Below are 21146 nucleotides of genomic sequence, written 5' to 3'. Positions count from 1 at the left end.
CAGGATGGTCTCGATCTCTTGACCTCATGATCCACCCGCCTCGGCCTCCCAAAGTGCTGGGATTACAGGCTTGAGCCACCGCGCCCGGCCCTTGCTTTTTAAATTTAATTCATATATGGACTATATCTACGTATACACTTGGCCCACCTTATCTCAGGTTCTACATCTGTAGATTCAACCGATTGTGTATCAAAAATATTTTTTTAAAAAAAGAAAAAATACAAATTTTTAATGTAATACAGTGTGTCTACTATTTACATAGCATTTACATTGTATTAGGTGTCTAAAGGATACTTAAATTATAAGGGAGGGTGTGTATAGGTTATATGCAAATACAATGCCATTTTATACATAGGACTTAAGTATCTTTGGATTTTGGTGTGGGGGGTGTTCTAGAACCAGTCCCCCTCAGATACAAAGGTATAGCTGTACTTCATTCTTTCTCATAGCAGCAAGTATTTCATAGTTTGCATGTAACTCTTTTAAAAATAACTTAAGGGGCCATGCTAGTCTTCTGTGTATCCTTCCAGTTTTAGTATATGTGTTGACCAAGCAAGTGCTAGGTGTAACTTTAGGCTTCTGTTGATGGTCATTTAGAGTATTCCTAATATTTATAACCAGAGCTCTTATGAATATCCTCATACACATATCTTTGTACATGTATGCATATATGTCTGTAGGATAAATTCTTAGAAATGTAACTGTAGAGTTAGTATTGTGCAGGGGGACTGGGAGGAGAATATGTGCATTTTAAATTTGATGTATGTTGCTGAATTTAGACGAGTATAATTTTATTTTATTTCATTTTTTTAAAGATGGAGTCTCACTTTGTTGCCCAGGCTGGACTGCAGTGGTGCAATCTTGGCTCACTGCAACCTCTACCTCCTGGGTTCAAGGGATTCATTCTCCTGTCTCAGCCTCCTGAGTAGCTGGAATTACAGGCATGCGCCACCACACCCAGCTAATTTTTGTATTTTTAGTAAGATGGTGTTTCACCATGTTGGCCAGGCTGATTTCAAACTCCTGACCTCAGGTGATCCACCTGCCTTGGCCTCCCTAAGTACTGGGATTACAGATGTGAGCCACTGCACCAGGCCTAAAGGAGTATAATTTTGGAAGATAGATTTCTCATGTAGTTCTTTTCTCCCAATGGATTAATTGTGCTTTTTAAAAAAATATTTAGGGTCAACTTTGCATATTTGCCAATTAGATATATTTAAATGCTTATGTTAGTGACTAGCTCCTCAAAATGTATTCAGGAATGGTTAAAAGCAAATATTAATTAGTACTCAGATACTTATTTTCCCTTTCCCACATAGAGTAGCAGAGTAGCATCATTTGTTCTTGAGGTTGTGCTTGATTTAAAATGCTAGGGGTTCCTCTTTTTTTGGAAGGTGAGAATGTTTGACTAAAAAAAAAAAAAAAAAAGGAATGGATTAACTTTTAGAAATGCATCTTGAAAACAAAATAAGATTTTGCTACCAGGTGAGTGAAAACAATAATTCAATGTAAAGATTTGGGTTTTCCCCCTTGTTAAACCCAATGCAATTATGATGCTTGGCTCTTCCTCCCCATCAAAAAGAAAGTTAAAGTTAAAATTTCTGTGTGAGGTTGTCATATTCTCATGCTGTATATTTTCTTTCAGATTCCTTTGTTTCTTCCTCTTCCTCTCAGCCTGTATCCCTATTTTCGACCTCACAAGGCAAGTCTGTCATATTTTTTTTGTGCATTGATAAAAGAAAAATGTTGAGAAAGAGGCTGTAACTGGGGATATGAGGCACAAGTCTGTTGCCCCTGAATCCCCTAAAATGAAAACTAATTACAAGCTACTTCTTTCTATTTAGCAGTTTTAAGTGGGTTTCCTGTAATGGTTAATAAAATAAAATAAGGCTGGGTGGACCCCTTAACATAGCATAAACTTTAGGTATAGTTTTGAGTATTTCTTTAAAATTAAAAACTTGCCCACCAGAATTTGGAGCAGATAGAATTGTGACTCAGAGGCTAGGTGCAATTTCTCACACCTGTAATCTCAGTACTTTGGGAGGCAAAGGTGGGTAGATCACTTGAGCTCATGAGTTTGAGACCAGCCTGGGCAATATGGTGAAACCCTGTCTCTACAAAAAAATATCCAGGCATTGGTGGTGTGTGTCCATCATCCCAGCTACTTGGGAGGCTGAGGTGGGAGAATTGCTTGAGCCCCGGGGTTGGAGTTTGCAGTGAGCAATGATTGTGCCAGTGCACTCCCACATGGGTGACAGAGCAAGACCCTGCCTCACCACCACCATCAACAGCAAAAAAAATTGTGGCTCAGAAAACACCCAACCCCTAGAATGCATTTAATGTATGGATTTGCAGCTATGTAACTGGTTACATGGTTTTAGTATATGTGTTGGCCAAGCAAGTGGTAGCGGATTTGGAAAACCAGTATAAAGATGTGCTTCCACTCCTAGAAAATTGCCAACCTAGCTAGAGTATTTTAATGTGAATTTATCTGAGATGTGTCCTAAAAGCTAGGCTAGTACCCAAATTGCCTAGGAACATGGAACAAGTCATTTATGTGACTTTTGGCAAGCAAGGCTTCTTGTCCTAGAGATTGAGTTGTGGCTTTGTTTTGTTTTTAATCTGTCAATCTGTAGGGAAGGGAATCAGTTTGTAGAGATGACATTGCCAAGAATCTGAAAGAGAGGGTACTATGTGCTTCATCAAGTTTCACTAATAATAAAGTACTATTTCATTTGTGCTGTTGTGCTAGACCCAAATATAGGTCGATGGAAAACCCTTATTTTAAAAAAGGAAAAAGTAGTTAAAATCACTAGATAGATTGATAGATTTAAGAAGTGTTGTGCAAACAGTTGCAGCTGGAATTCTCTAGCTGCAAAAGACTTTTCCCTTATAACAATAAAAATATAATGGGATTTTTTTTTTAATTAGTAAAACTTTTGCCTTGTTAAATCTGCTTCTTGTGGTGGCTCACGCCTGTAATCCCAGCACTTTGGGAGGCCAAGGCAGGTGGATCACCTGAGGTCAGGAGTTTGAGACCAGCCTGAACAACATGGGGAAACCCTGTCTCTACTAAAAATACTTAATTAGGTTGGGTGAGGTGGCTCACGCCTGTAATCCCAGCACTTTGGGAGGCCGAGGTGGGTGGATCACCCGAGGTCAGGAGTTTGAGACCAGGCTGGCCAACATGGCGAAACTCCATAAATGCAAAAAAAAAAAAAAAAAAAAAAATTAGCTGGATGTAGTGGTACATGCCTCTAATCCCAGCTACTTAGGAGGCTGAAGCAGGAGAATCGCTTGAACCAGGGAGGTGGAGATTGCAGTGAGCCAAGATCGTGACACTGCACTCCAGCCTGGGGAGCAAGAGTGAAGGTATATCTCAAAAAAAAAGTACTTACATTGTTCTTGACATTTGGAACTTGACCATATTTATATTTTTAAGGGTTTTTTTTTTTCTTATGAGAAGCTTAATAATTTAGGCAAATAGATATTACATTTATTCTACTCCGGAAGAAAAATATAGTATAAATAGAACAAATCATTATATTTCCTCTCTTGTAAGTATTTCAGATCTTTAACCATACATTCTAACCTTAAGTCACTTTTTGATTTTCATTTTTTTTTTCTTTTTCTTTTTTTTTTTTGAGATGGAGTCTCTGTTGTCCAGGCTGGAGTACAAGGGCATGATCTCAGCTCACTGCAACCTCCACTCACCAGGCTCAAGCGATTCTCTCGCCTCAGCCTCCTGAGTAGCTGGGATTACAGGCATGTACCACCACACCCAGCTAATTTTTGTATTTTTAGTAGAAATGCGGTTTCGTCATGTTAGCCTGGTCTCAAACTCCTGACCTCAACGGATTCGCCCACCTCAGTCTCCCAAAGTGCTGAGATTACAGGCATGAGCCACTGTGCCAACCAAGTCACTTTTTTCATATAGCAAAGGGATAGTTGAGTCAGTAAGCTAGCCCAAGTTTGATGTTTATGAAAAAAATAAAAATAAAAAAGAAAAGAGAAGGAATAGTTGATACTCTAAAACAGTGTAATAGTGTAACCCTCAAGTATGTATGCCTAACATACCGAATATATGACATGTTGAAAAGATAACTGTCATAGCTTTAAAAATTTTTTAATCCATGTTAACAAAAATTACATGTATACTCAAGTAGAAGGGAGGTAAATAAAAAGGATTTTAATTAAAAATGAATGTTTAAATAGGCTTCAGTTTCACAGTGTGTATTAGAATTTGTAAGACACCATACACTTATTTTTCCTTTTTGCTTCCAAAAAAATTTTTTTTGACTAAGGTAGATTGAGAATAGTGTTATTCTAAAAAGGTAATTAAAAATGCCCTATCTGGCCAGGAATGGTGGCTCATGCCTGTAATTCTAGCACTTTGGGAGGCTGAGGCAGGTGGATCACCTGAGGTCAGGAGTTCAAGACCAGCCTGGCCAAAATGGTGAAACCCCGTCTCTACTAAAAATATAAAAATTAGCCAGGCGTGGTGTGGGCACCTATAATCCCATCTACTCGGGAGGCCAAGGCAGGAAAATCACTTGAACCTGGTGAGGGGGTGGGGAAGGAGGGGGCAGAGGTTGCAGTGAGCCAAATCACACTATTGCACTGCAGCCTGGATGAAAGAGCAAAACTTTGTAAAAAAAAAAAAAAAAAAAAAAAAAAAAAAAAAAAAAAAAAAAAAAAAATTTTTTTTCAAAAAAAAAAAAAAAAAAAAAAAAGAATGTCTTTTCCTTGAATGGGTTTCATTTAGCCTCTATTAGTAGTATTTTCTCCTGTAACAAACAAATAAACAAAACACATGATGGAAAAGTAGCCCAGTGGGGCTCTACGTCATTGGCAATCTAGGGGTTAGCCTGTTCAGTTGTTTGAGGGAACACCTCACCTTGGCAGATGATCTAGGTGTTTTCTAGGGTAGCCAAAACTGGTAGCTTCCAGTCTGCCTTAGTAAAAATAAGGGAAGAGGAAGCTGTTGATATACTTGGTTAACTATTAAAACCCAGGGTGAGAGATGAGGGCTCTGGTAACAGTCCACTTCCATACAGGCCTGTGAAAGTGACTGCTGCCACCAGCATAAACCTCAAGTCCATCACTGACACTAACCCAACTAATTTATTTGGTTTCATATGCCTTAGCTATCTAGTATTAGGGAAGCTGGCTATTTTTGTATACACCAGACATATTAAGCAATATGTTGTAATAATTAAATAGGACTTAAAAAAAAATAGCATCAGAGTCTCACTAGGTTGCCCAGGCAGAACTCCTGAGCACAAGTGGTCCTTCCACCTCGGCTTCCCAAAGTGCTGGGGTTACAGGCATGAGCCTCCATACCTGGCCTAAATAGGACATTTTAAGATTTAAGAATGACATATTTTTTAAATAATGAAATACATACTTACCATTATTGGGTTTCAGGTAGATGCATGTATTTAAAATGTCATTAATTCAGACTGAATAACAGGCAGTTAAATATTTTTAAATAAATTTTGTGATACTCATTAAGTGGTACTACTTTGAGAATACATCTAGATAAGCTAGGAAGTTAAACTTTTGATGTGAGTAGATTTCTAAGTAGAATGTCAATGGAATAATCAGTTCCTTCTTCAATAAGTTGTACCCCTGAGTAGTCCTTGTCCTTGCAGTGTTTAGGTTATGGTTTCCTTTTTCCATCAAGCAACATTATATTTCGTGCTAATAATCCCTGAGAGTTTCAAAATAGTGGATTACATTTTAACGATGTTTTCCTGTACTTCATAAAATATAAAAAGATACTGACAGAAATGTAAATGTAGTATGTGACTAATTTTCATTGAACTTTTACTATGCCCAGTAAACTTTACATAAATCATCTCATTTAATCTTTATAAGCAATTCTATAAAGGAAAGGGACTACCTCTTTTACCAGTTTAAATAACTTGAAAATGGTGAATAACTTGCCCAAGGTAACACAGCAAGTAAGTAAGACTCTGAGAATGCCAAAGCCATGGTCATAACTGCTGGACCTGTAATAAAGATGATCAAATAAATTAACTGTATTTTAGGGTTTAGACTTTTTTTAGAGGTAGCATTTTGAAGTTAATATTAAAATCATGACAGCAGAAGAGGCAGATATCATTGTTTTGACCATATTATCACTATTAGTGATATAATTTAGTGTCATCTAGGATATATGCTCCCACCAACAAAATCAAAATCAAACAAATTTTTTGTTTTACTCTTGAAACCTTTGATAAGAGTTTGATAAGAATGGAAGATGGAAAATACTGTTTCTTTAGAAAACATTGGAAGAAAAGTAAGTGAAAATGAGATTAGAAAGAGAGAATCCATCCACCATGCTGCATTGGAAGCACATTTGCATTAATGAACACTTGCATTCAGTTTGACTAATGCAGTAGGCATCTGGAATAGGAAGTTATAACCCTGAACTTGGGGCAAGCATTGAGGAAAAAGTAAATTTGCCAGTTACAGCCTTTTTTAAAAAACAAAAGAAAAAAACATTTTTCTTTGTACAAAAGAGACTTTTTGTTTAGAATCTAGCTTGGCTGTAGAGTGTCTGCTGGCTAACTTCCTATTTTGATGCTGTGGCTGAAAGTTGTTGATACTGTTTTGCACGAATTTGTCTTTTTGTTTTGTGAACATGAGAAAATTCAAGTGTAGGAAAACCTATACCTGAATATTTCAAACCTCGCTCATATAAATATGCACAGTACGGATGTGAAAAAGTAAGTGGCTACTACAGGCTGGCACCCATTTTTCACTGATGTGTGTCATTATTCCATGTTACAGATACCCTTTTAGTAAAAAGTAATGAATTTCTTAAGTGAGCAGGTAATTAACCACATGGTAACTATAACATAATTTAAAGCTATTTACTCTTTTTAGGAAGAACTCTTTGATATAGGATATAGCATTCTTTATTCCTTAATTATAGATCACATTTTATTTTTAGTAATTAAGTTTTAAGTACTTGAATAGATAAGTACTAAATCTTTAAGAGACATTTTGAGGAAAAAAGAATAAACAGTATATGAAGGATTTTTCAATTCAAATGTATTTACTTAATGTCTACAGAAAATTCACTTATAAGTATTTTTTGTTGTTGTTGTTTTAAGAGATGTGATCTCACTGTGTTGCCCAGGATGGTCTCAAACCCCTGGACTCAGTCTTCCCACCTCAGCCTCCTAAATAGCTGGGACTACAGGCAGGCACCACTGTGCCCAGCCTTAGACACTGTAGGGTTTTTTTAATCATGTTATTTTAAACTCCCTGTCTTGCTCTAAAAGATAAAATACTCTAGGCATATAAAGGAGAAGATTCTTCCTCAATTCCCATGCCAGATGTTCTAGTCAGATGTGGGTTTTGCCTTATTCCAATAAAAATGCAGAATTACCGTACTTTAGAATTAACATATGGAAGTATTTAAAGTAGGCACAGGAAGACCGCCCCTGCTGCATTCCTTGCTACTCCTAAGTTGTGCTTCTGTTCAAGCCCATCTATGTGAGGAATAGTAGTGACGAGTGGCTCCTCCTGTGGGATTTTTATGGAACTAGAGCTCTGAAGTATGGCCCTTATCTTTCTGCCCTTCTAACACATACCAAATATATCAAGGCTGTGGTTCTCAAACCTGGTTCATTGCCTGGGAAACTTGTAATACAGATTCCTGAGCTCTGTCCTTAGGAGACTCTGAGGTAGTAAATCAGAGATAAAGCCCATGAAGTACTAGTAGCCATCTTAAGTTTGAGAGAAGTTGCGAAAGATTGTGCCAAAGGCTGTCTTTGTTCTTGGTTGTTAAATTGTTCAGCTGGTTGTACATTAAACTAAAATATACTTTGACCCTGCTGGTGGTGAAGATCATCTGTGAAACATTTTGTTGAGGAAAAGTTACTAGCTGCGCGTGGTGGCTGACGCCGGTAATCCTAGCACTTTGGGAGGCTAAGGTGGGAGGATCAGTTGAGATCAGGAGCTTGAGACAAGCCTAGCCAACATGGTGAAAACCCATCTCCACTAAAAATACAAAAATTAGCTCAGTGTGGTGGCATGCACCTGTAGTCCCAGCTACTCGGGAGGCTGACACAGGAGAATCACTTGAACCCGGGAGGTGAAGGTTGCAGTAAGCCGAGATTGCACCACTACACTCCAGCCTGGGCAACAGAGTGAGACTCCATCTCAATAAAAAAATGGTGTATATATATTTTTTTATACATATAAAATATATATATTTTAGGTATAACTATATATATAGTATGTATAAATATATATATATGTATCCTATCTCAAAAAATGGGGGTGGGGGGTGAGAATCAATATATGGTAAGAGGTAGTGCCCTGTCACCCAGGGCGGAGTACAGTGGTGTGATTGGCTGCAGCCTGGACCTCCTGGGCTCAAGCAGTCCTCCCACTTCAGCATCACAAGTAGTGAGGACCACAGGTGCATGCCATCGTGCCTGGCTAATTGTTTAATTTTTTTGTAGAGATGGAGTCTCACTGTTGCCCAGGCTGATCTCAAACTCCTGGGCTCAAGCAGTCTCCCACCTTAGGTTCTCAAAGTGTTAGGATTACAGGCATGAGCCAATGCACCCAGCTGATTCCCTTTTAATAAATCTACTAGATCTATGACCTTATTTGTTAATATAGTAGCACTATGTTTTTAAATGATTAGAACACTTGATTGTTTCCACCTCCACCTGAAGAGAAAAAAAGGGAACAAAAAAAAGAACGCTTAAATAAGTATCCACATTAAATTCCATTATAACAGAACTAATTTAGCAAATGTTCATAATGAGAGTTTTGATGGAGGTTTGTTTTGAGTAATGTTGAAAAGCTCTTGGAGCGCATGTGAAGGTATGAATCTTTTGAAAAGAGAAATGTAGAGATTTTCTGAGTTATAAAATAATCCAGATTTATTCTACCAGACAGTTTTACAGTGTACAGTATTTTATAAGCTAACTGCCTTCAGATTCACTGGACTTTTCTGTCCTTTTGCCATGTACTGACTTGGGTAACACCAGTGACTCTAAGTGCCATAGTGACTAATTGGAAGAGTCTTTGCTTATCAGAGCTGTTGTAAAAGACTTAATAGTTAGTTGTTGGTCTTCGTTCTGTTTAATGTTTGCATGTCTTTATAAACTTTTTACTTCCAGCCCAGTTTTTCCCATTGTCTTGGTATAGGTCAACTCTGTCCAAGTTTGTTAGGGTTTCAACTAGCCAAAAATGGTCTTTTCATTTGCTGAAATTCTAAACAAGATAATTAAAATTAAAGCACAGATGGTGGTGCTACCTTATTTTTCTACATGTGGGAAAGCTTGATTGGCAATAATGATTAGAGCTGGTGCCTGCATCTCACAATCACTGAGAATTGAATGCAGCACTGAGCTCTGTTTGCTCAGTGAGCTTGCCCCTAGAAAACAATATAAATAGTTTTCTAGTAAGTTATAATACTTACTTACAAATAGTAAGTTATAATATTATTATTAGGGAACATTATTAGAGGTTTTTTTTTTTACATCTAGTGGCCATGTCATATTAAATAATCATTTCTTTTCTTTTCTTTCTCCCTCTGTCACCCAAGCTGGAATGCAGTGGCATAACCATGGCTCACTGCAGCCTTGACCTCTCAGGCTCAACTAGTCCTCCCACTCCAGCTTCTCAAGTGGCTGGGACCACAGGCATGCACCTCCATGCCTGGCTAATTTTTCTGTTTTTTGTGGAGGCAGGGTCTTACCATGTTGCCCAGGCTGACCTTGACCTCCTGGACTCAAGCAATCTCTCCTCTGCCTCTGAAAGTTCTGAGAACACAGGGATGAGCCACCACACCCAGCCTAAAGAATCTTTAATGTTTGAAGTCTGTCAGGCAGTCATGGTGCTCAGTAGAGGAATTGTTAGCATTCTGAGAATAGGACTTCTAACCTTATCTTGTAGTTTTACCTAAGATTATTCTACACCTAACTTGAAACTTTTGGAGTATTAAGAGTTCAAGGAAGATTAAGAGAAAAGCAAAACTCTGTGAACTGACCAGTTTGTGTCCTGCTAAAGCATAACAGTTTTACCGTGTTCTTCCTTCCCAGTGATGTGAATAATCTTTGGTTAGCATTCAGTTCGATTGCTTTCTCTTTTGTTTGTTTTGTTTCATCAAGCACAATCACCATCACATCATTGTCATCATTATTTTGCTTATTGTCTGTCTCCCCCTCTGTGTTGTAAGCCCCATAAAAGCAAGAGATTTTTTCTGTTTTATTCACTGCTTTAAGCCCAGTTGCTAAAATAGTGTCTGGCGTGTGTTAGGCACTCAGTAGACATCTGTTGAATTATGACTAATCCATTTTGTTGACGTTCATCTGTAAGATGACAAATCTGCATAATCTGAAATCTCCTTAAAACATATAAGCTGGCTGGGCACAGCGGCTCATGCCTATAATTCTAGCACTTTGGGAGGCTGAGACAGGCAGATTGCATGAGCTCGGGGGTTTGAGACTAGCCTGGACAACATGAGGAACCCCTGTCTCTACTAAAAATACAGAAGTTACCCAGGTGTGGTGGCGGGCGCCTGTAATCTCACCTACTTGGGAGGCTGAGGCAGGACAATCACTTGAACCCAGGAGATGGAGGTTGCAGTGAGTTGGGATTGCGCCACTGTACTCCAGCCTGAGAGACAGAGTGAGACTCCATCTCAAAAAAAAAAAAAAAAAAAAAAAAAACCGGTGTGGTGGTACACACCTGTAATCCCAGCTACTCGGGAGGCTGAGGCAGGGGAATAGCTTGAACCCGGGAGACAGAGGTTTCGGTGAACCGAGATTGCACCACCACACTCCAGCCTGGGCAACAGAACGAGACTGTGTCTCAAAAAGAAAAAACACAAACCATGTAAGCTGAACCTCCCTGTGGTGTGGAGTCAGTTTGACGCACCTCAGAGTTGTTTGAAGAGAGAGGTTCCGAAACAGTTTTATCATAACCTTAGTTCACTGAATATTTTCTGGTAGAAACACTGACTAGTAAATTCAGTAACAATGCGTGGCTCAGAATGTGGAATATTTCTAATTTAAAATGTAACCTGTAGTACTTTACACTTCAGATTTTTGAACCTTTTAACCTACAATGCTGGGCTTCATTTCTATTATGCCCTAATCTAGTCATGCTGAATATCCATTCTATATAATGGTAGAGGCAAACCATGTTTACTAAATTAGAACTACATATGAGTTAAAGTTTACTTCAAGTGTTTTGTTTTGGTAATATAGCTTTGCCACCAGGCTTTAACAGTTTTTCTTCAATGTACAAAGACTTTTTGTTCTAATAACCAGATTACAGTTATACTATTTCTAAAGCGCAACTCTTATTACATCAAATTTCAGTGATGTATTGAAGTAGGGGAACTTTATATGGCATTTCAAAGCATTTTTATAGTAGCAGAATTTTATTTATTGTAGTAAAATATTGTCTTTAATAATTTTGAATAAAGTCATAATTTTGCTTTTATCTGATATTTGGGTGTTTACATGAAAAAGGGAACATAAGCTGAATAAAAGTAATCCCAAAAGAATTTATCTGTCACATTTTCCCAGTTACTCATTCATGCTCAAGGCATTGCTGTCCTGAGCCTATTTAGGTCTCAGCTGACCAAGCGAAATCTTTGATTCACTTATTTGGGGCTATTTAAGACCCACTTTGTTCCAGCTCCAAAGATACAACAGTATGTAAGAAAGACAGCATCTAGGGCTGGGCGAGGTGGCTCATGCCTATAATCCCAGCACTTTAGGAGGCCAAGTTGGTCAGATTGCTTGAGCCTGGTAGTTTGAGACCAACCTGGCAACGTAGCAAGACCCCATGTTTGTAGAAAGTTTAAAAATTAGCCAGGTATGGTGGCATGTGCCTGTGGTCCCTGCTACTTGGGAGGCTGAGGTGGGAGGATAGCTTGAAGCCAGGAGGCCAAGGCTGTTCACGATTGCACCATTTGCACTCCAGTCTGGGGGAAATAGGAAGGCCCTGTCTCAAAAACAAACAAATAAATAAAGGAAATAAGAAAGCACCAGCCCTTGGGATGTTTGTTTTTATCCTTTTCCCTAATAACTTGTTAGAGTGGAAAGTTAGGAAACTGTGTGGTAGATTGATGGCTACTGTGGTATTAATAACTGATAAGACTTAATGTATTACTTTGAGGATATTTTCTATTTTAAAAGTAATTCTGGAGTTAACTTTTTTCTTTTTTTTTTTTTTTTGAGTTGGGGTTTTGCTCTTGTTGCCCAGGCTGGAGTGCAAAGGCGTGGTCTCCCGGGTTCAAGTGATTCTCCTGCCTCAGCCTCCTGAGTAGCTGGGATTACAGGCGCCCACCACCACGCCTGGCTAATTTTTTTGTATATTTAGTAGAGACAGGGTTTCAGCATTTTGGTCAGGCTGGTCTTGAACTCCTGACCTCAGGTGATCCACCTGCCTAGGCCTCCCAAAGTGCTGAAATTACAGGCATGAGCCACTGTGCCCAGCCAAGTTAACTCTGTCTTAACCAGAGTGTCAATTTGCATGGTACAATATTGATTGATTGATTGATTGATTTTATTTATTTTTTTTTTTGAGACGGAGTTTCGCTCTTGTTACCCAGGCTGGAGTGCAATGGCGCGATCTCGGCTCACCACAACCTCCGCCTCCTGGGTTCAGGCAATTCTCCTGCCTCAGCCTCCTGAGTAGCTGGGATTACAGGCACGCGCCACCATGCCCAGCTAATTTTTTATATTTTTAGTGGAGACGGGGTTTCACCATGTTGACCAGGATGGTCTCGATCTCTTGACCTCGTGATCCACCCGCCTCGGCCTCCCAAAGTGCTGGGATTACAGGCGTGAGCCACCGTGCCCGGCTACAATATTGATTTAAATGACGAGTCGGTACAAAAGATTTTGGAGGGGCTGGGTGGGCGTGGTGGCTCATGCCTGTAAACCCAACGCTTTGGGAAGCCAAGTAGGGTGGATCACTTAAGATTGGGAGTTCAAGACCAGCCTGACCAAAATGCTGAAACCCCGTCCCTACCAAAAATACCAAATAGCCAGGTGTGGTGGCAGGCGCTTGTAATACCAGCTACTCAGGAGACTGAGGCAGGAGAATCCCTTGAACCTGGGAGGTGGAGGTTGCAGTGAGCCTACAGCGCGCCATTGCATTCCAGCCTGGCCGACAAGAACAAGACTCCATGTAAAAAAAAAGAGAGATTTTGAAGTAGGTCAACCTTTTTCAGTACCGTTTAGTTTAGAATATCACGGCTATTTATTTGTACATGGGACAGATTCTTCCTGTGGGTAGAATAGAGTAATTCTAGTCTCACTTCAGGCTCAGGAACGGTCTGTTGCATCTCCTAAAAATCAAAAAGAAATCTGGCCACTTCTTTTTTTCCTTCTCAGATTGTGAGACTCTAACAGTGGATTTATAGAAGCAGTGTGTGCCATGAATTGTTCAGTTTACAGTTTAAAGTCTTTCAATGCATCATAGTATCAAGTTATTTGTTTTGTATGGATTATTTTGCTTTGGTTGATTAGCTCTACCAGAATAATAAAAACCTCCCTAGATTTCTCAATCTTACCGCCCTTCTTTATGCTTTCTCTTTACAGTGGAAAAGTAGACCAAAAAGTATTTGTCATGAAAATTTTTTGTCATTTGCAGTTCACAGCATGAAATGGCTTTTCTGTTTCACCGTTGGCAGTTTTATGCATGTCCTGTAGGATGACTTGTTTGTTTTGTTACGTATTTATGTGTGTATATGTATGTATTTATGTGTGTATATATACATCCTGTGTGTGTATATACATATTTATGTAATTTTAAAATTAAAAAGCATGCTGCTTGGCTTGGCTAGCTAATGTGTAATTGTACCTGGTAAACAATTTTTTTCTTTGAAATTCTGATCATAGAGGTATTGAGCTCTCTTTGCTCTAATGAGCCATTTTCAGAAATTATGACTTCTTCCTTTCTTTTATCTTCTGAAATACGTAATACTGGCCTTATAATACTACATGGAGAAAAAAGTAAAGTGTTAGGGAGCCAGCCTATTTTAGCCAATGAAGGAAAAGACCACTTGGATCTAAAAGATATGAAAAAGATGGAAAAGCCTCAGGGGACAACAACGTATCAGACTCTTCAGTTTCTCTTGCAGCGTTTCATTATGACCGTCCTTCTATTCCAGCCAGTTTCCCAGAGCATCCTGCTTTTCTCTCAAAGAAAATTGGTGGAGTGGAAGAGCAAATAGATAAAGAGACCAAGAACCCAAATGAGGTATCAAGTAGGGAAGCTAAAACTGCATTGGATTCTGATGACAGATTCACTTTGCTAACAGCCCAGAAACCACCTACTGAGCACTCTAAGGTAGAAGGCATTTATACATATTCTTTGTCCCCATCCAAAGTTTCAGGAGATGGTGTTATTGAAAAGGATTCCCCCGAATCACCATTTGAAGTAATTATTGACAAAGCAGCATTTGATAAAGAATTTAAAGACTCATATAAGGAGAACACAGATGATTTTGGCAGCTGGTCTATGCACACTGATAGAGAATCATCCGAAGACATTTCAGAGACTAATGACAAGCTTTTTCCACTGAGAAATAAAGAGGCAGGACGTTACTCAATGTCTGCATTGCTCAGTAGACAGTTTTCACACACAAATGCAGCACTGGAAGAAGTGTCTAGATGTGTGAATGATATGCATAACTTCACTAATGAAATACTGACTTGGGATTTGGTTCCTCAAGTGAAACAACAGACTGATAAATCCTGTGAGCGCATCACAAAAACTACAGGACTTGTCATGAGTGAATATAATTCAGAAATTCCAGTTGTAAATCTTAAAACTAACACTGATCAGAAAATTCCTGTATGTTCTGTTAATGGGAGCACTCCCATCACTAAATCAACAGGTGATTGGGCGGAAGCATCTCTCCCGCAAGAAAATGCTATCACTGGAAAACCTAAAGCAGATCCTCTCAGTTCCGCAAAAGAAGTCAGTATCGGAGGTGTACAAGGCAATATGCAGAAACAGGATGACGTACTTGCAGAATTACCTGAGTCTACACCTGAGAAATGTGACTCTTTGGGTTCTGGAGTGGCCACAGTGAAAGTGGTTTTATCTGATGACCACCTGAAAGATGAAATGAACTGGCAGAGCTCTGCATTGGGAGAAATCACAGAGGCCGATAGTTCTGGTGAGTCTGATGACACAGTAATAGAGGACATCACAGCAGAGTCATCATTTGAAAATAACAAAATTCAGGCTGAAAAACCTGTTTCCATTCGAAGTACTGTTGTAAAAACAGGTGAAAGAGAAATCAAAGAGATTCCCAGTTGTAAGAGAGAAGAAGAAACAACTAAAAACTTTGAGGAGTTGGTCAGTGATTCTGAACTACATCAAGATTGGCCTGATATTCTTGAAAGGAGTCCAGCTCGTGAGGCAGCATGTCCAAAAGTACCTGATATGAATATCTCTTTAGATGTGAAGCAGTCAGATAAAATGAGTGAAGTTGTGCCTGAAAACCCTATTACTACTCAGAACCCCAAACCTCCTTCAACAGTGTCTCCAAATGTTTTTAATGAGACAGAATTCTCATTAAATGTGACAACATCTGCCTATTTAGAGTCATTACATGGGAAAAATGTTAAACATGTAGATGATTCCTCCCCAGAGGACCTGGTAGCAGCTTTTGCAGAAACCAGAGAGAAAGGTATAGTAGCTAGTGAAGGAAATGCCTTTAAAGCAGGATCAGAGAAGACGACAGACTTTAAAACAGCTCTTCCTGTAGAAAAAGTCTTACATGAAAATGAGCCTGGTAGTTCTGAAATTAAAGACATTGGAAGCAAATACAGTGAACAAAGCAAAGAAACAAATGGAAGTGAGCCTCTAGGTGTTTTCCCCACTCAAGGTACTCCAGTAGCACCTCTTGACTTAGAACAAGAACAGCTCACAATCAAGGCTCTTAAAGAATTAGGTGAAAGACAAGCTGAGAAGTCAGCTTCTGCACAGCATGACACAGAATTGCCTTCTGAAGAAGTGCTGAAACAAACTTTCACATTCGCTCCAGAATCTTGGCCACAGAGATCATGTGACATCCTAAAACATAATGTCAAGAATGGATCTGATCTTGGGATTTCCCAAAAGCCCACTGCTATCAGAGAAACTACTAGGGTAGATGCTGTTTCCAGCCTTAGCAAGACTGAATTAGTAAAAAAGCATGTCCTAGCAAGACTTCTGACAAACTTCTCAGGTAACTATTCACATCAGAATACTGCATGTGGTTAATTATGTGATTGATTATTTATCAGCATGCCATTTATGTTAGAGTCTGATTTATACCTACGAATCATGGCTAGAATATAATATACTGTATGATGGGAAACGCAGATTCTTCTCTTTCTCTTTTTTTTTTTTAAATAATGATTGCTTGATTTGGTTTCCTTAATACCAGTATTTCCCAAAGCAGTAGACCAGTTTGTAAAATTAATCTTCCCCTAAAATTTTTTTCTATGCTCCAGTTATGTTTCAAGGTATGTCTTTTCTTATAGGTTGGCCCTAGGGTGATATTAGGTGAGAACATAATATCATCAGGTTCTTACTTATTTACAAAGCTTATTTCTAAATCTTTATAATAGTCACACTTCTTAGCACTTGGGTTTATTGATATGGACCTTGTGAAATCTTAGCAATCAAAGATAAAGCAATTCCTGCTGGGAAAGATAGTAAATGAAACTTTTAATTAATGTGATCATATACTACAGAGATTTTATGCTCTGAAAGTAGGTAACCAGTATTGTAGTACTATTTTATGAGTAATACTTAGGAGAACTAGTGTATTTTTCTACTTTGTATCTTATTTAATATCCTTCAGGCCAAAACTCATTGTTAGATAGTACCAGAAACCCCTTCTCTTGTCTTCTATTTCAAGCAATCACTTTTCTAGCAAGTGGCTTTCAATTAAATTACTGCAAATACTGTCTATTCTGAGGTCTTGGAAAGTATAAGAAAAAAAAAAAAGATCTTTCAAGCCTTCTACAAGAGACCCCCAACCTTTAATGTAATACCAAGTTCTGCATCTACTGTGTGGTCAGTGTTAGGTGCTATGTAGAGGTCTGTGGTTTTTAAACTTTTTTGATTAAAGATCCTTTTTTCAAATAAAATCATATACAGAGTTGCAGTATTTACAAGAAAATGAGATTTTTGCTAGGCTAAACATATTTGTGTTTGATTATACTATTTACTTTTTGTAAAGGCATTTCCTTACTGGAGACCATAGGTAGACTTATCTTCTTAAGTTTTAATATTTAAAATAGAGAAATTGTACTTAACCTTATAATGGTATTGTGAGGATTAAATATGGAAATGTGGGTCAGGATGGTAACTCACGCCTGTAATCCCAGCACTTTGGGAGGCTGAGGTGGGTGGATCACCTGAGGTCGGGAGTTCAAGACCAGCCTGACCGACATGGAGAAACCCGTCTCTGCTAAAAATACAAAAGAAAAAAATTAGCCACGCGTGGTGGTACATGCCTATAATCCCAGCTACTTGGAAAGCTGAGGCAGGAGAATCACTTGAACCTGGGAGGTGGAGGTTGCAGTGAGCCAAGTTTGCGCCATTGCACTCCGCCTGGGCGACAGAGTGAGACCCTGTCTCAAAAAAAAAAAAGAAAAGAAAATACAGGTAATTCAGTGCTTAGCACATAGTAAATAGTCAGATTTAGCACCGCATACATGGCCTGGTACATAATACTAAGTACTGGATAATTATTTATTGGATTAATGATATGAATTATTTCACTAATAATTATCAGTGAAGACATTGAGGCTTTTCAATAAACCAAAATTTTTGAATTACCAATTAAGGATAGCTGTTACACTCTAGTATTTGAAGCTCACTGAATTTAGATTAAAGAGTACTAGATTCTAATTCTTGCTATACTGTGCCTAGAAGTCTGACTTTGAACAACTAAGCCTTTTGGGGGCCTCAGTTTTCTTATCTGTAAAATGAGGATCTTGAAGTAGATGGTCTTCAGTTATTTCAATAATGTGATTCTCTGGCTCTGGTACATTCTGGATTTCTTCCTGAGTCATTATAGTTCTTATAGGTAGTAACTTTTGAGTAATAAGTCATATTGGAATTATGCTACAAGAACTCCTGTGTCTAATCCTGGCAAATATCTGCTTTAGCGTGACCTTAGATGACTAGTCTAATTGGTTCAGCGTCTTCCTTTGTTAATGTGATGATCGTTATTTTCCCCTGCTTTGTATGTTGCAGTAAGTAAAGTGTTGTGTAAATGCTAATTATTAGTAATTCTCAACTGAATCATTTAACCTAGCATGAGAGATGAAAAGGGCTGTGGAAGTTCAGGATATTTGTCACTGATCAAATTCTTTGATTAGTGTGTATTTTTAGATGATAATTAAAGAAGACTGGTATAGTTAGACCAAGAAGTTTAAAGGTCTTTCTTGTAGCTTTCAAAAGTGAAAACCTTTTTAAATTGCCTTATTTATGAGTACATCTTTTAAAATAACCATTTCGTTGCAGTGAACCAAGATGGCCCCACTGCACTCCAGCCTGGGCAACGGAGCGAGACTCTGTCTCAAAAAAAAAAAATAAACTAAAGTAAATAAAATAAAAATATAAACCATTTCAGTAAAATGCATCAGTGTCTAGTTTTATTTATTTATTTATTTATTTATTTTTTTTTTTGAGATGAAGTCTCATTCTGTTGCCCAGGCTGGAGTGCAAGTGGTGCAATCTGCCTCCTGGGTTCAAGAGATTCTTGATTCTCATGCCTTAGCCTCCCAAGTAGCTGGGATTACAGGTGTGTGCCACCATGCCCAGCCAAGTTTTTGTATTTTTAGTAGAGACTGGGTTTCACCATGTTGGCCAGGGTGGTCTCAAATTCCTGGCCTCAAGTTATCCCCCGCCTTGGCCTCCCGAAGTGCTGGGATTTACAGGCCTGAGCCACCGCACCTGCCTGATTGTCTAGTTTTCAATACGTTATCTGCATAGTCTTCCTTTGTAAGATAAAAAACAGTGCTTAATTATATTCTACCTAAAGTTGTTGGGAAAACAGGCAAAAGAAACAATGAAAATAATTGATGTTTTTTTTGTTTGTTTTTGCTATTTTATGGTATATAACAGATTGCAATGAAGCCTTTATGATATTATAGTGGGTTGCTCAGTAATTAAGGTATGATAGACTCTAACAGTTTGAGGGAGAAAATCAGATCCCTGCCTCACATACCTAGTGTACTGAAGATAGTTTTTTGTGTTTTAGTAACCAGATTGGCAAAAAATGCAAGGAAATAAGCATATAGTTTGGTGACCTACATGTAAATTGTTACAGCCTTTCTGGAAGGCAATTGATAATATGTAACAAAGACCAACAATTGCCCTAGCAATTCTGGTTTTAGGAATTTATCCTTTTTTAAAAATGTGCAAAGATGCACAGGTGTTTAACGCTGTTTACATTAAAAGAAGAAAAAATATAGAAAAGTACAAAGGCAGCATGCACTCATATATTCTCTATATGTAGAATTAACTTTTATTAATTGTTAGCATCGGTAGTATATTTGTTTCCAAACTAAAGGACTCTTTCATTACCACCTTAACACTCCGTCCATCTCCCCTTCCCCAGACTTAACACCATCATGGACCTGGTACCTCCTTCCAGTTTATTTTAAATAAATGTGTTTGTATTGCTTTATGTCTTTCAACCATTTATTCATATTATCATGTTTGTTGTATAACTTTTTCATTCAACATTAGGTTTTTGGTTTTGTGGTTTTTTTTTTTTTTTGAGACGGAGTCTCACACTGTTGCCTGAGCTGGAGTGCAGTGGCACAGTCTTGGCTCACTACAACCTCCACCGCCCGGGTTCAAGCAATTCTCCTACCTCAGCCTCCCAAGTAGCTGGGATTATAGCCACCCACTGCCACGCCTGGCTAATTTTTTGTATTTTTAGTAGAGACAGGGTTTCACTATTTGGCCAGGCTGGTCTTGAACTCCTGACCTTGCGATCCGCCCGCCTCGGCCTCCCAAAGTGCTGGGATTACAGGTGTGAGCCACCATGCCTGGCCCAACATTAGGTTTTTAAACTTCTTTCATGTTGGACTATATATAATTTATTCATTTTAACAGCAATGTGGTAATCCATTTTATTAATATTTTCTTTTGATAAGGATTTAGATTCTTTCCTATTTTTTACTATTAGAGACAGTGTTGAAGTTAACATTCTTGTCTGTTTTCACACATGTGAATATTTCCTCAGTGTTAGGGTGCTACTGCTTGTCAGTCTCATTTCTAGCTATGTGCGTTATTTTTCTAGTTATTGTCAAAGTTAGAGAGTCTTCTGTTATGAAAAAAAATTTTCATAATTTATTAGTAAAATCTACGTTGTTGAGCACCCAGCAGATGGTGGGTGCTAAAGTAGAATGAAAAAGAGTTACAAAACAAAGGATACAAAATAATTCCTATCTTGGTATCATTTAAAGTGAATCTATGGCTAGAAAGAGTCCATAAAGAAGGAAAAAAAATGAAACCATATACCTACAAATACAAGGAATCGGAAGTAATTTTTAGAAGCAATTTCAGAATGGTTTTCTTTTCTTATGGCCAAGTAGACTTTTACTGGACCTGACTGTCCTGCGTATAACGGGACAAAATTTTAAAAAAACCAAAGACCTGGAGGCACTGGAGAATGAACGGGAACAGTCAGATTCTGAAAGAGGGTTAACACGTGTGAGAAGAGACAGCATGGAATTAGTTTTTTATTTTTACTGCTTTTAGCTAGAGGACAGTTGCACCTGACAGGTTGGCTCAAACTTTCATAGAATACTTAACTAGTGGACAGAATTTGGGTCAGCCACAACCATTTGATCAGTGGAATGTAAGGGGAGGAGGAATCTTGGAAAGGAGAGATCCAGAGAGTGACAGCGTAAACTTCTGTAGATAAACTGTGTTTAAGCCTCTGTTTAATTGTGAACCACAGTTATGCACAAAAGATTATAAGCAGCACAACTAGAGATAAAAGAATTGAACTGGGCTGGTGCGGTGGCTCACACCTGTATTCCCAGCACTTTGGGAGGCTGAGGCGGGTAGATCATGAGGTCAGGAGTTCTAAGCCTGGCCAATATGGTGAAACCCTGTCTCTA

At 38.5% G+C, this 21146-nt stretch overlaps 1 protein-coding gene across 3 annotated transcripts in view; it reads left to right on the top strand.

Annotated features, from left to right (window-relative positions):
- Positions 1–21146, top strand: part of RTN3 (reticulon 3) — a 69944-nt gene that overhangs the window by 20060 nt on the left and 28738 nt on the right. The window contains exons 2-3 of one of the 3 annotated variants that reach the window (XM_037734369.1): positions 1646–1702; positions 14387–16237. In XM_037734369.1, the coding sequence (XP_037590297.1) occupies positions 1646–1702; positions 14387–16237 (1908 nt within the window). Of the gene's footprint in view, positions 1–1645; positions 1703–14167; positions 16238–21146 lie in introns of all 3 variants that reach the window. The other 2 variants (XM_037734368.1, XM_037734370.1) reach the window with 2 other exon arrangements.

This window comes from Cebus imitator, unplaced genomic scaffold (genome assembly GCF_001604975.1).
Source record: "Cebus imitator isolate Cc_AM_T3 unplaced genomic scaffold, Cebus_imitator-1.0 Scaffold609, whole genome shotgun sequence".
NCBI lineage: Eukaryota > Metazoa > Chordata > Mammalia > Primates > Cebidae > Cebus > Cebus imitator.
This window is presented reverse-complemented; position numbering and strand designations above follow the sequence as displayed.